The 16,369-nt window shown below is 35.1% G+C and overlaps 1 protein-coding gene and 1 pseudogene across 1 annotated transcript; one reads left to right on the forward strand and one right to left on the reverse strand.

The window, feature by feature from the left end:
- Positions 1–14,163, forward strand: part of LOC132904326 (uncharacterized) — a 75,724-nt pseudogene extending 61,561 nt beyond the window's left edge.
- LOC132904309 (uncharacterized) lies at positions 7,161–8,159 on the reverse strand. The gene has a single exon (XM_060954237.1). It carries the CDS (start codon positions 8,157–8,159, stop codon positions 7,161–7,163), a length of 999 nt encoding a protein of 332 aa, XP_060810220.1.
- Positions 14,164–16,369: the final 2,206 nt, after the last annotated feature.

The raw sequence follows: 16,369 nt of genomic DNA on the forward strand, positions 1-16,369 counted from the left end.
CACACTCGGTACTTTTTCTTTGCCAGCGTTATTTTGTTTATACACATCAACTCGGCCCTCAATATACAAACAGCTGAATGCAGGCAACACATACAAGTCTTGTTGATTAATCGGTATCCGTATTTCATCATTTTTGTTAAAACTTGATACATAAGGCTTATACGAATTATATTCAAAACTTTCTATGATATTGTTATAAGACGCGGGTTGGCATATATTTAAAATGTTCATATTAACAAACCTAGTAGCCTTAAAAAGTCTTTATTTTTTATTGTTAGTTTTTTTTTTAATCGCAGCGATGTTTCTTTGTGAGGTGTTTTTGGTTTAAAGTGCAAATACAACTGTACTTCTTCACCGCGTAAGTTAATTTGCTTATTTTCTGCGTCTAACAACCTTATATTGAGTGAATTTATTGAGCTCTGATTGACAGGAAAGTAAATTAAATTCTTAGGTATTTCAATAATTCTGTAACCAGGGGGTACGTTAGGCACAAATTCATAAATAATATGGCTTGCTTTTCCGTTTACAAATGATCCGCTGATAACATCACATTCGATGCGTACGATAGTTGTTGCTAAAATGCTGACAGGATGCTGAGATTCAGTACTTATATTAGCTTTGATTGATTCTCTATTAAATCCTAATATTTTTCCGATTGAATTATTTTTATTAAAGTGTACATCTTTGGAACAAAAAATTCTTGTTTTTAACGTATTATTATTACAACCCAATTTCAACGCTGCATTCTTTATGTTACTTTTCAGATAATCACAAATATCTTGAAACTCATACGATCCTTCAGGAATTTCAATAACTTCATCTTTTCCATAGTAAAATTTGTTATTTTTTGCGTCTATGTTAGGTATAGAATTAAATGTAGAAAAATACAAAAGCCCACATTCGTACTCTCCATTCAGTTAAATAAAATAAATAAATAAATATATACGGGACAAATTACACAGATTGAGTTAGCCTCGATGTAAGTTCGAAACTTGTGTTACGAGATACTAACTCAACGATACTATATTTTATAATAAATACGTATATAGATAAACATCCAAGACCCAGGCCAATCAGAGAAAGTTCGTTTCTCATCATGCCCTGGCCGGGATTCGAACCCGGAACCTCCGGTGACACAGACAAGCGCACTACCGCTGCGCCACAGAGGCCGTCGTAAGTAGTAGTAGTCGAGAGTTGTAATGTAGGGGAATAGTTAGTTGTTAAAAATTCTCCTCTGCCTGTTATTGACACAGTGAAAGACATTATTATACTGATACAAATATATTTTTATTACATCCATCCATACATATAATAAAACTGTAACTGAACATTGTCTGTACATTGATGATATTTAAGAAAAAATATTGTAAGGGGTCTTTTTAGGGTCAATAGAAGCCAAAACATTTTTTTTTTTAATTTTTGTCTGTCTGTCTGTCTGTCTGTCTGTCTGTCTGTCTGTCCGTCTGTCTGTCTGTATGTTTGTACGCGCATCACGCAAAATCTACCGAACGGATCTGAACGAAATTCGGCACAGATATAGTTAGTAACCTGGATTAGAATATAGGCTACTTTTTATCCTGAAATTCTATACCAAGGGGATGAAATAGGGGGTGCAAGTTTGTTTGGAACTTCGTCATTTTTGAATCGATATAAAAATCTATAAATAATTAATTATCATATTTATTATGATTGAAAAAATAGCATTTTATTGATTAAATTAATTATGCTTTGTTTATTTATTTAGTTCCCGTGGTTTAGATATTTATTTTTTGCCCACCCGATACGAGATGGCGCCTCATGAGAATTTAAGACATAACACAATTGTAGCCGCTGGCAAAATTTTTAATCCATACATCCATACATATAATAAAACTGTAACTGAACATTGTCTGTACATTGAAGATATTTAAGAAAAAATATTGTAAGGGGTCTTTTTAGGGTCAATAGAAGCCAAAACATTTTTTTTTAATTTTTGTCTGTCTGTCTGTCTGTCTGTCCGTCTGTCTGTCTGTATGTTTGTACGCGCATCACGCAAAATCTACCGAACGGATCTGAACGAAATTCGGCACAGATATAGTTAGTAACCTGGATTAGAATATAGGCTACTTTTTATCCTGAAATTCTATACCAAGGGGATGAAATAGGGGGTGCAAGTTTGTTTGGAACTTCGTCATTTTTGAATCGATATAAAAATCTATAAATAATTAATTATCATATTTATTATGATTGAAAAAATAGCATTTTATTGATTAAATTAATTATGCTTTGTTTATTTATTTAGTTCCCGTGGTTTAGATATTTATTTTTTGCCCACCCGATACGAGATGGCGCCTCATGAGAATTTAAGACATAACACAATTGTAGCCGCTGGCAAAATTTTTAATCCATACATCCATACATATAATAAAACTGTAACTGAACATTGTCTGTACATTGAAGATATTTAAGAAAAAATATTGTAAGGGGTCTTTTTAGGGTCAATAGAAGCCAAAACATTTTTTTTTAATTTTTGTCTGTCTGTCTGTCTGTCTGTCCGTCTGTCTGTCTGTATGTTTGTACGCGCATCACGCAAAATCTACCGAACGGATCTGAACGAAATTCGGCACAGATATAGTTAGTAACCTGGATTAGAATATAAGCTACTTTTTATCCTGAAATTCTATACCAAGGGGATGAAATAGGGGGTGCAAGTTTGTTTGGAACTTCGTCATTTTTGAATCGATATAAAAATCTATAAATAATTAATTATCATATTTATTATGATTGAAAAAATAGCATTTTATTGATTAAATTAATTATGCTTTGTTTATTTATTTAGTTCCCGTGGTTTAGATATTTATTTTTTGCCCACCCGATACGAGATGGCGCCTCATGAGAATTTAAGAAATAACACAATTGTAGCCGCTGGCAAAATTTTTAATCCATACATATAATAAAACTGTAACTGAACATTGTCTGTACATTGAAGATATTTAAGAAAAAATATTGTAAGGGGTCTTTTTAGGGTCAATAGAAGCCAAAACATTTTTTTTTTTTTATTTTTGTCTGTCTGTCTGTCTGTCTGTCTGTCCGTCTTTCTGTCTGTATGTTTGTACGCGCATCACGCAAAATCTACCGAACGGATCTGAACGAAATTCGGCACAGATATAGTTAGTAACCTGGATTAGAATATAGGCTACTTTTTATCCTGAAATTCTATACCAAGGGGATGAAATAGGGGGTGCAAGTTTGTTTGGAACTTCGTCATTTTTGAATCGATATAAAAATCTATAAATAATTAATTATCATATTTATTATGATTGAAAAAATAGCATTTTATTGATTAAATTAATTATGCTTTGTTTATTTATTTAGTTCCCGTGGTTTAGATATTTATTTTTTGCCCACCCGATACGAGATGGCGCCTCATGAGAATTTAAGAAATAACACAATTGTAGCCGCTTGAAAAATTTTTAATTAATTATATAATTAAAACTTCTTTTATTCATTGATTTAGTTTCGCCAGCACTTACTGTTTCACCACATCTTTGAGAAGAATTTTTTTTTATGTAGGTAGGGTTTGACGCGCCCCGCATCGGCGACGGTTGCCATGCTCCTCAAGATTAGCAGGAATAACACACATGTAGTAACGCCAGTACTTACCATTTCACCATTGATTTAGTTCCCGTGGTTTAGATATTAATTTTTTGACCATCCGATACGAGATGGCGCCACGAGAATTTAAGAAATAACGTGATTGTAGCCGCTGGCAAAATTAGATAGCACCGATGCTTGCAGCATCGGTACTTATTCGGTATAGTTCCTTAATTCACTTTCGGCATCTGGACTGCCCGCGCATACAATTGCTCTAAAAGTAGACATTCCATTTTGTAATGGGACTGCCTTAAAGTGGTGTCGCTTCATAACATTATAGTAGAAGCTAAAATTCTTACTGGTTGTGCAGCGGGTGAAATTGTTTTTATACCGCGCATTCCGCTCATTCCCAACAATTTTCCATTTCAAATTAAGCGTGTACAGTTTCCAATGGCTATATGTTTCGCGATGACAATTAACAAATCGCAAGGTCAAACACTTGGAGCAGCCGGAGTCGACCTCAGGACGATTTGCTTCTCACACGGACAGCTCTACGTCGCTTGCTCGCGGGTCACCAGCTGTGACAGTTAATTTGTGATGTCTCCAATGGGCAAGACAGCAAATGTTGTAAACAAAGAGATAGGTACTTTAACTTTCCATTATTATAATTTCCTTTTTTTGTCTTTAGAATTTATTCGTTTTTTAACAGCTGCGCTTCCGAGCTTTGCTTTTGTAAGAAAAATAAACTATGTTCTATTCCAGGCATTATTCTTCCCGTGTACGTAAGTTTCATCAAAATCCATCCAATAGAATTTGCGTGATTGAATAGCATCCTCAAACAAGGACTCACGTAGGTTCATCAATTTTTTTGCATAATCTATACTAACATTATAAAGCTGAAGAGTTTGTTTGTTTGAACGCGCTAATCTTAGGAACTACTGATTCGAAATGAAAAATTATTTTTGCGTTGAATATACCATTTATCGAGGAAGGCTTTAGGCTATATAACATCACGCTGCAACTTTAACGAGAAAACAAAAAATGGACTATGTGAAAAAAAACGGGGAAAATTATTCATCCTTGTGGGCTTCAATGATGCTCAAAATAACAATTCCACGCGGACGAAGTCGCGGGCACAGCTAGTTATTTATACAAATCATGTTTCCAAATTTCTTTTAAAAACTTTAAACAAAGGTGTCCGCAGTTTATAGTACCATAAGATTGATATTGCAAATAATTATAATTTGTAGTTAAAGGACTTAAATAATTTACTAGTTCCAATGGTGGTTTTAAATCACCAAAACTATCAAAATATTCACAGTAATTAATATATTTAACGTAGGCTACCCAATGTGTTCCAGGATTGTCAGAACTATCTAAATTTAATACAGCACACTCAATTTTTTTTGGTTTCCGAGGAAGAGTATCTCTCATATACACTCCGCGAAAGTAAGGAATATCAATAGCATGTTCCATTATATCTAAATTGGTTAGTGCTCGTCTGGGTAGCCGCTTTTTCAGTTTTTTGAAGGACTTAGATATAATCCTGCTCCCTTTTTATATGGTTTTATATACAAGGCCTTTCCTAAAGCAACAGATTCCATCATCTTGTTATGTCGTTTAGACTCTTCAAAGTTTTTCTGAGCTACTTTGTAATCATTAACAGCCTTTGCTATACCTGCCGCGCCACCAGCAAGTGAACCTAAAGCTGACAGACCGGCAAAGATGGGAATGAGCGGTAAAAAGCCTCCACATTTAGGAATGGGTATACATCGTGGTAAACGTGTACGTGATCCGTTATTTTTAGAAAATAGTCTTTTTGCGGTTGCATATGCAAAGTTTATAGTTGAACGCTTGTCCTTTGATTTAATATTTTTAAGCTTAGATTGTATATTTTTCACTACTTTCATAAATGAACGAACTCCAGCGCCAGCTTTGAGTTTTGCTTTCATTGCATTTTTTACAATCCATGAAGCCAATTTTTCTCCTTTTCCAGCACTCTTCGATTTTATTCTTTTCTTAGCCATATTCAAAAGGTCTAAATCTGCTTTATGTCGAATGTTTAAATCCTTATTATTGTATGCAATATCGTGGTACATACAAGCTTCATCCAATTTATTTATACCTCGCTCACCTCTTAATAATCGTTTTTGAAGTTTAGTACCTGGTCCACAAAACTGATATCCAGGAATATGTAGTTCGAAAGGTAAATTATTGATGACGTTATTTAAAATACCTCTTCCCTTCTTCATAGATATTCTTGAAATGAAGATATTTATTATGACGCTCACTTTATATTACAATAGTAATGCATTCTTGTCCACCCAACTATTTTCTTTTTCACTTAAACCTAACCACTTTACATAAAGTTTATGACCTTTACGTTTAATAACTCTTTCAATAAGATAAAGTTCTGGAAATTTCGTTTTTTGTAATTCATATTCATAAAAAGCTCCCAAAATTTTCTGTTTATGTTTGTCTTCTAATAGGTATGTTGGTGGATTCGTATCATTTACCTTGACAATAACGAATATTTCTGTCGACCAGTTGGGAGTGTATCCTTTATAAAAATCACCTTTAAATTTACTTATCCGAACACTATCACCAACGTGGAACGTAGGCTTGCGGTATAAAACTCGCTTTTGTGCACGCAATATGTTACATCTAACATGTATCTGGTTTACTTTATTTACGTCGACTGGTTTAAATTTAGTAGTACGGTGAGTAGTATTGTTATATTTGTCTACAACGGAATTTAAATTTGGTCCTAACCATTTATAACAACCATACAAACTAAACATTTTGTAAAGATTACATTTTATTGTACGAATAACTCTTTCCACAATAGAAGCTTTTTTGGTGGAGTAGGTGGAATAATGATTAATGTCATATTTCTTACACAATTTATTAAAAGCATCATTATAAAATTCTTTGCCTAAATCAGTTTGTAAATTTATAGGTTTTCGTTTTGAACGAGATACAATTTCAAACATTGCTTTTGTCACACATTTTTTGTTTTTTGATTTTATAGGACATGTCCACACATATTTTGTAAAAGTATCTATTACAACTAAAACATATTTATATCTTTTGTTAAAATAAGAATATTTCTGAAAATCCATAAGATCAGCTTGCCATAAGTCGTCTATTCCTTTTATAATTGTAAATCGACGAGGTAAATTTCTTCTTGCTGCTTTATGAATTTCATCCACTATGTTTTTTTTGCTCATTGTGTTGGTTCAATTTAAGTTCAATCAAATTATCTATTTCTTGTTTTGTATAAAACGATTTTGACAAACGGTCTGATGTAGCTTTTTCCAATTTTTTTAAATATACTTGTATATTATCATTAACCACTCTTATTTCTTTTCTTAACTCTTGTAGTATATTATCGACGTATGCTTTGTTCACTGCTTCATCGGCTTCATTTGGAGATGAAAGACCTTTTAATTTAGATGTTTTCAAATCATAGTGTCCAGCATCAGTTTTCACCAATGTATCGTTTAAAGTGTCGATAAATTCCAATAATCGCAAACGTTTATGGACGTGATGACCGAACTTATCTACATTCATTGCTGTCTAGATGATTAGAGATCTCGAATTATACTGGTCATTTTCTGTGGCGATAGCTGTTTATGTTCTATATTTATAATTCCAGCTTCTCGTAATTCTTCTATGACTGCAATAATTTCATTATCTACACCACTATTGCCAGCCGCTCGTGATCCTAACAACAATTTTAATCGTTCTACCAGTTCGTTGGGATCATCCCAATAAACATAATCAGTATATTTTTTAACTTTTTTCAGAAGTGGAATACCTTTTCCTTGAGGGAGACTTTCTACACTTGAAGTCATATTTTTTGAGAATTTAAATAAAGGCTTAATGACATTAATGTATTTAAAACCTTTGTTACTGTTTATTGGTTTAGATGACTCATAATTACGTCGATGTGCATTAGTATCAATTAGTAACAATTTATAATTTTGCAAGTCCTCCTCTCTGACTTTTTCTAGATCAGGTTTCCTTTTAAATAGTAACTCTCTTAAACCATCTGTCTTCTTTAAAATTCGAGTTCCTATTTTCAGAATGTTATCATTCTCGAAAACACGAATATTGCCAAGCATTAGTTTTCCCCGCTCATGTCTTACTCCAAAAGGTATAGCATCCATTACTTCTGATGATGTAGACCACGACAAAGTTTGACGATTATCTGGAGAAGACGCAATAGATTTGAACGAACCTTCACTGACATTATGATCTTCAGAAGGTGTGGAAATTAAAGTTTTGTTGTAATTATTAGGAAAGTCGCTTTCAGAAACAGTGTCATTCGATTCTTCATTGGATGAATAAGACGATGTACTTTCATTTTTACATTTTTTCCCAACAGAGGGAATGTAATTATTTTCATTCTCAACCCACTTTTCATTATTTTTATTGGCTATCAAATTAAGGGGATCAACAATAGGTTTGAAAATTTTCTCCAGTGCCATATTATTTACGTTTTTTGTATCGTTAATCATCCCCACTTTTCTTTTAACAGCTGCTGCTGACTTAACTATTTGTTTTTTAAATGTTTTTTCCATTTTACTGCTTGATATTGTGTTCAGTCGCAGATCACACTTTAAAGTGACCTTTCATTATCACTACATTGTATTAAGTATGTTAATCTAGAACTATAAAAGTGTCAAATGCTGACCTATAACATCCTTTGTTTTTATCACAATCCTTATTAATAACAAGATAATTAAAAGGCTTTTTCCAAACTTTTGAACACATTTCATGAAATTGATTCCATGACATATCAGACCCAACATGCTCATCATAAACATGTTTCAAATTAATGTCATCTTGTTTAAATAATACAATCAAATTGGAATTGTCTCTCACTAGTTGTTTAGGTATTTTTGTATATGTTTGATTAATATAAAAACAAATTTCCAGTACCAGCCGAGGCTGTCAAGGGGTCGGTCTAATCCTTTCTGCACGAATGGCTGAGTGTGTGAATGAGTATGAGTGTGTCAGCCCTCGTCTTCTATGGATTAGGCTGAAAGTTGGAATCACTCGGATCTTCGTTTTAGGTGTTTATGCACCGTGGGATGTGGGTTCGAGGGGTACAACTTCAGCAAAAAGCGAAAACGAGGAGTTCTGGAATAGTGTAAGAGAAGTATTGAAAGTTACCAAGCCAAATGAGAAGATTATTATTATGTTAGGTGATTTTAATGGATGGGTGGGTGTAAAGCGTGATGGATATGAAAAGGTGCTTGGTGCGTTTGGTGACGAAAAGGTGAATGATAATGGAAGAAGTGTATTAGAAATTTGTCTAGAGTGGGATCTTTTTGTGTCGAACTCAATGTTTCAACATAAAGAGATCCACACCTATACAAGAGTGGAAGGTATTTTAAAAAGTATGATAGACTTTGTGATTGTAGATGAAAGATTGAAGAACAAAGTGCTGGATACCCGTGCATATCGCGGTGCTGGCATTGACTCGGACCATTTACTGGTGATATCCCGGATAAGGGGTATCTTCAATCGTTGGCGGCACAGGGTAAGGGAGCAAACCAGCGCTTTGGAAAGAGTGAAAGTAGAAAATTTGCAAGATATGGATGTAGGTAAGAAGTATATTAATAGACTGAAGGATGAAATTGAAGATTTAGATGAGAGGAGCAATATTGAAGATGGATGGAAGGAATTTAAAGAAAGAATTGTGAAAGTAGCTGTTGAAGTGTGTGGTGTAAGTAGAAGAAGGAAAGGGAGAAATCACAAAAATGCGTGGATGAGTAAAGATGTGCAAGAACTTGTGCGATTAAAGAAGAAAGCATGGCTGGATTTGTTAGCAGCAAAAGCTAACTTAAGAATGCAAGAGGTTATAGATGAGGATGTGAATGAAGCACGTAAGGAATATAAAAAAATGAAAGATTTGGTTAAGAAAGCTGTGATTAGAAAGAAAGAAGAGTATAAAGAGGATTTTGATAAAAGGCTATCAGAAGACTTTCAGTCAAATCTGAAAGTATTCTGGAAATCCGTAAGGTCAGCCCGAGGAAAAACTATAACCAGAGAGCTGACTAGGATCAGATGCCAGGATGGTAGCGTTGTGAAAGGAGAAGAATGTGTGCTAAAGATATGGAAGGACTATTTTGAGAGTTTATTTGAAAAAAAGGAAGAAAATAAGAAAGAGTTCTGCTATAGCGAAGAAAAAGAGAATGAGATGGAAGGCGAAATTGAAATGTTTGAAATTGTGGAAGCACTTAAGAGTATGAAAGCGGGTAAGGCTGCCGGGTATGATAGAGTGTCGGTCGAGATGCTTAAAGCAGGAAAAGGCGTCGTAGCTAGACAGTTGTACTGCCTTTTCAATTTGTGTTGGAGAAGCGGCCGAGTACCAAAAGATTGGTGTAAGGCTGTTATTGTGCTACTTTACAAAGGAAAAGGGTCACAACTGGACTGCAAAAATTATCGTGGTATAAGCCTGCTTAGCGTCGTCGGCAAATTGTATGCTAAGGTATTGATTAATAGAGTCAGGAATGAAACTGATGACAAAATATGGGATGCTCAAGCGGGATTTCGAAAGGGAATGGGATGTACTGATCAGGTCTTTTCTTTGCGGTGCATAGCCGAAAAGTTTTTGGCCAAGAGTCAAAAAGTCTATTGCACATTCGTGGATTTGGAAAAGGCCTATGACAGAGTTGAGAGGAATGAATTGTGGTCAGCACTTTCTATGCATGGGGTGAGCAGTCTCTTGATACGAGCACTGAAATCCTTATATGAGGATTTGAGTGCTTGTGTCAGGATAAACGGAGCGCACACTGAGTGGTTTAAGATTGAGAAAGGTGTTAGGCAGGTATGTGTTGCGTCACCGTGGCTGTTCAACCTATTTATGGATAGTTGTTTGACAGATTTGAAAGAGTCTGAAAGTGGATTAAGGATGAATGAGTTGCTCGTCAAATGTCTGCTCTATGCCGACGATCAGGTTATACTGGCGTCATCAGCGGAGGAGTTACAGGAGATGGTAAACTGTATGCATGAAGCTTTAAAAGAGAAAGGAATGAAAGTGAACGTAAGTAAAACTAAAACACTGGTTTTTGAAATGGAGAAAGAAATGACAGCATGTAATATTTTGATTGGAGGAGAAAAAGTTGAGCAAGTGAAAGAGTTTGTATATCTAGGATCAAAGTTTACATCAGATGGCAAGTGTGATAGTGATATTGAAAGGAGAGTGAACGCGGGGAACATGGTGAATGGAGCTTTGCATGCCTTTATGAGCAGTCAGAAACTATCCAAAAAGGCTCGACTGGCTGTGCACAGGGGCGTGTTGGTCCCGACATTAATGTATGGGAGTGAAAGTTGGGTATGGCAAAAGAAGCACGAAAGCAGAATAAATGCAGTGGAAATGAGAGCGTTAAGGAGTATGTTGGGTGTGAAATTGAGTGACCGGATAAGGAACAGCGTGATAAGGGAATGTTGTGATGTGAAAGAAGATGTAGTTACAGGAATAGAAAAGGGTATGTTGAGATGGTTCGGTCATGTGGAGAGGATGAATGAAAACAGGTTGACTAAGCAGATATACAAGGAGAGTGTGGAGGGAAAGGTCGGGGTGGGAAGACCTAGACGAACATATCTTGATCAAATTAAGGACGTCCTGGTGAAGGGTCAGGTCAAAAGTGCCCGAAACCGCCGAGCTTGCATGAAGAGAGTTATGAATGTGGATGAAGCAAAGGAAGTATGCAGGGATCGTGGCAAGTGGAAAGAGGTAGTCTCTGCCTACCCCTCCGGGAAAGAGGCGTGAGTTTATGTATGTATGTATAAAAACAATCAATTTTCTTATGTCGACCCATAGCAAAATAATCTCTAATTCTGTTCTGATTTTCGCAAGCTACATCATCAAATATTATAATTGAATCAGGTAGCGCTTCGTGAGGACTCAAAATTTCACAATTGTGATTGTATTTATGAAAGGTTGTACCAGAAACCATGTTCATAACTTTCTCTAAAAATAAGTATTTTGCTTGATATAAAGATTTTGAATAAACATATAAGTTACAAAATCGTGGACCATCTGTATGTAACAATAAACTTATTACTAAGTTGATTTTTCCACAATTTGATGGACCACAAACGATACAACGTATTGTGTTCGGCAGAAGGTTTCCGTGTCGTTTTGGTTCTTGTGATGAAGCAGGACAAATACAATCTAATTTTAGTGAGTCTTTTTGTTTCACAAATTTCATTTCTAGTTATTAGCATGTGCTTAAACTCGTCTGCAGTACTCAACGAATTTGAGCGAAATGAATTTAGGTTTAACGAATAAACACGTTTTATAATTTAACATGTAAAATCTTGTTGGTAAAACAGGAATCAGGAAAGCACAACAAAATAATGTTTGATGGTTAGAATGAATCATGTGTAAAAAGTGTGTTCGGTGTGTGATCTTTCCACGAGCTCGCGGGTGAGTGCATTCGACTAATGTTTTGTGTTTAGAATGCATCGAATTTTGTTTATTGGGAATTCTGGGACACAAAAGTGTCCCAGAATTCCCAATAAACATCTACTGGTACTTTAACTTTCCATTATTATAATTTCCTTTTTTGTCTTTAGAATTTATTCGTTTTTTAACAGCTGCGCTTCCGAGCTTTGCTTTTGTAAGAAAAATAAACTATGTTCTATTCCAGGCATTATTCTTCCCGTGTACGTAAGTTTCATCAAAATCTATCCAATAGAATTTGCGTGATTGAATAGCATCCTCAAACAGGCACTCACGTAGGTACATCAATTTTTTTGCATAATCTATACTAACATTATAAAGCTGAAGAGTTTGTTTGTTTGAACGCGCTAATCTTAGGAACTACTGATTCGAAATAAAAAAATATTTTTGCGTTGAATATACCATTTATCGAGGAAGGCTTTAGGCTATATAACATCACGCTGCAACTTTAACGAGAAAACAAAAAATGGACTATGTGGAAAAAAAAGGGAAAATTATCCATCCTTCAATGATGGTCAAAATAACAATTCCACGCGGATGAAGTCGCGGGTACAGCTAGTTTATAATAAAAAATGAATTATAAAGTTTGAAATTAAAAAAAGCGCGCTAAAAACGCTCTCAAAGTAATGGCGGACGCTGTGTGACGTCACACGCAAGCAAACTGATGATTTTGATTATAATTCTCTCAATTTATTAAACAAAATTGTTTAAAAATGGTGTGTAGTACCACAATGTACAAATACTTCAATAAAAAACTCCGCAAAAAGTGTTTGTGTCTATTCCAACGAATCCAATAAGACGAAAGAAGTGGTTGCAGTTGGCTCGAAGAGATCCAAAGAGTATTTTATCGCATTCAAATGTTTTTATGTGTGAAGATCATTTTGATGTAAGTATGCTGGCAATATTTGAGTTATAGCAGCAATATTTGAGTTATAGCAAACAATAAAACAAATAAAACATACATACATACATACATATGATCACGTCTATATCCCTTGCGGGGTAGACAGAGCCAACAGTCTTGAAAAGACTGAATGGCCACGTTCAGCTATTTGGCTTAATGATAGAACCGAGATTCAAATAGTGACAGGTTGCTAGCCCATCGCCTAAAAGAGGAATCCTAAGTTTATAAGCCTATCCCTTAGTCGCCTTTTACGACATCCATGGGAAAGAGATGGAGTGGTCCTATTCTTTTTTGTAATAGTGCCGGGAACCACACGGCACAAACAAACAAATAAAACATAACCTATAAAATAAAATTCTGCGAAATTTTTTCGTGAAATGAAAGATTTCTAAATAAATAATTTCTTTAAAATACTTACGCAGCTGTTTTTACATTCTTAAGTTCTGCATCATAATAATCCGCGTTGTTTTTGAAGAAAAGTGCAACCATAAATGCATCAATCTCAGGTAGGTTTGTGTTGTCGGCACGCACAAAATATTTGTCCATTTTGAATACAAACACCAGGAATTTATTTCACTAAAGTAATAAAATGAAGCTGAAATAGTTCACTGTCACGAAATAGCTCAATATCTGGGATAAAACATTAATAACACACAAACTACACAGGAGGAGTTGACGTTTACTTGCGTGTGACGTCACCGGAGTTGTAACCAATCACAGAGCGTTCGGTCTTTCAAAAGTATTTAAAAATTATTGTATTTTTTAAACGATAAATCGCCAAAAATATGCTTATATTAGTACAAATGAAAGTAAAACACGTTCTGTTTTATTATTATCTAATAGGATTACCACAATTCGTAGCATATTTTCAATAGTGTCAAATAGCCTATTAAAAAGCAAAGCCGAAATAGCTAAGTTCCAAAATTTAAACATTTCTAATACGAAACATTGCTACCGATGTAATAAACCTGGTCATACCGTTATTAATTGTAAAATTAGAAGTTTCTCTGGACCACCAAACCAAAAATTTTGCAATTATTGCAAAAAGAAAGGGCATATCAAGGATGAATGTTATCATCTCAACAATAAAAATAAATTTGGAAATAAATCAAATGGATATAATAAAAGCAACTCAAACACGCGTTATAAAACTAAAAATCAAGTGAATGAAGCGGGTTCGTCTCAACAAAAAAAAACTAATTAACTCCAATGGTGTGAGCCAACCAGAGGGTGATATTATTATAGATGGGCTCATTACTAGTATAAGTAGTTGCTATACCGCATCATTGCAATTAAAAAACGAGTTACGAAATACTACTCTGTCAAGAAAGTAGCAGGAAAAGATCAATAATACACAAACTGTTTGTTATTCATCCAAATTTATTTTATCAGCTTCAAAATATGCTCCTTTAGAAACGATACACTTACGCCAACGAATAATCCAATCATCAAAACATTTTTTAAACGCTGTTTCCGGAATTGAGGTCAGTTCTCGCCGCGAATTCTCTTTTATGTCTTCTACCGATTGAAAACGGGTGCCACGAAGTGGTAATTTGAGTTTAGGAAAAAGAAAAAAGTCGGCTGGAGCCATATCTGGTGAATATGGTGGTTGCTCGATGGTATTTGTTGAGTGTTTGGTTAAAAATTCGTTCACAATGATGGCCTTGTGCGAAGGTGCATTATCATGGTGCAAAATCCAAGAATTTTCTTTCCACAAATCTGGCCTTTTTCGTCGGATTTGCTCTCTTAAACGCCGCATAACACTCAAATAATATTCCTTATTTACCGTTTGACCTTCCGGCAAGAATTCCGAGTGCACAACACCGCGATAGTCAAAGAAAACAGTCAACATTACTTTGACTTTTGAACGACTTTGGCGTGGTTTTTTCGGTTTCGGTTCAGTTGGAAGGCGCCACTCCGAAGCTTGTTGACTAGTTTGCATGTCAAACTCGTAAACCCACGTCTCGTCACCAGTAACAATGCGTTTCATGAATGTTGGGTCGGAATTGACTCGTTCTAGCATGTCCTCAGCGACTCTCATGCGATTGAGTTTTTGAAAAAAATTCAGGTCTTTTGGGACTAGCCGAGCGGCAACATGTTTCATACCCAAATTATTAGTTAAAATGGTACGGATCGACTCGTGAGATACAGAAAGTTCGGTGGCTATCTCTCTCAAAGTTGAATGAGGATTTTCAGTCACTATTTCCTTCACTTTTGCGATGTTAACTTCAGTTGCAGACGTTGATGGCCTACCAGAGCGAGGCAAATCTTCCATCACATCTCGACCGCTTTTGAACGCTTTGTACCACTCATAAGCACGAGTTTTTGATAAAGTCGATTCACCGTAAGCCTTCTGTAACATTTTCAGTGACTCCGAACACGATATTCCATTGGCAATGCAAAATTTAAGACAAACTCTTTGTTCGATGTTTTTATCCATTATGAAATTAGCAATACACACTAGATATGATATAACTAAAAATAGCACTGTATTTAATGTAAACAACAGATGCAACTCAAACTCTGCGCCAAAATGGAAAACAGTTGTGCCAATCTAACAACAACAAAAAAAACAAAAATTTGAATTTGGAACCATAAATAAATAATCCATTCCCGATACTTTTCTGACTGAATGTATTAATTTCTTAATAGACACTGGTGCCACTATTAGCTTGATAAAACAAAGCCTTATAAAAAGGACGCTAAAATTTATCATAATATTTTAGCTAACCTTCAAGGGATAGACAAAGTAGACAAACCTACCAGGACATTAGGTTGTGTCGAATTATTATTCATTGGAGATCTAAAGTTAAGACTCCATATAGTTAATGATGACTTTCCCATTGACGCTGATGGTATAATAGGGAGTGATATATTAGAATTTTATAAAGGCACAATTGATTATAGCACTAAAATATTAAGTCTCGGTGATAATGAATTTAACTTAAATTCAGAACAACAAAGCGAAAAAAATAAAAGAAATAAGTCAGATTCACTTATAACAATTAAAGCTAGAACGGAAAGTGTAATTCCGATAAATATTAATAATGAAGTATACATACATACATACATACATAACATCACGCCTCTTTCCCGGAGGGGTAGGCAGAGACTACCTCTTTCCACTTGCCACGATCTCTGCATACTTCTTTCGCTTCGTCCACATTCATAACTCTCTTCATACAAGCTCGGCGGTTTCGGGTACTTTTGACCTGACCCTTTACCAGGACGTCCTTAATTTGATCAAGATACGTTCGTCTAGGTCTTCCCACTCCGACCTTTCCCTCCACACTCTCCTTGTATATCTGCTTAGTCAACCTGCTTTCATTCATCCTCTCCACATGACCGAACCATCTTAACATACCCTTTTCTATTCCTGTAACTACATCTTCTTTCACATCACAACATTC

Source organism: Amyelois transitella, chromosome W (assembly GCF_032362555.1).
Source record: "Amyelois transitella isolate CPQ chromosome W, ilAmyTran1.1, whole genome shotgun sequence".
NCBI lineage: Eukaryota > Metazoa > Arthropoda > Insecta > Lepidoptera > Pyralidae > Amyelois > Amyelois transitella.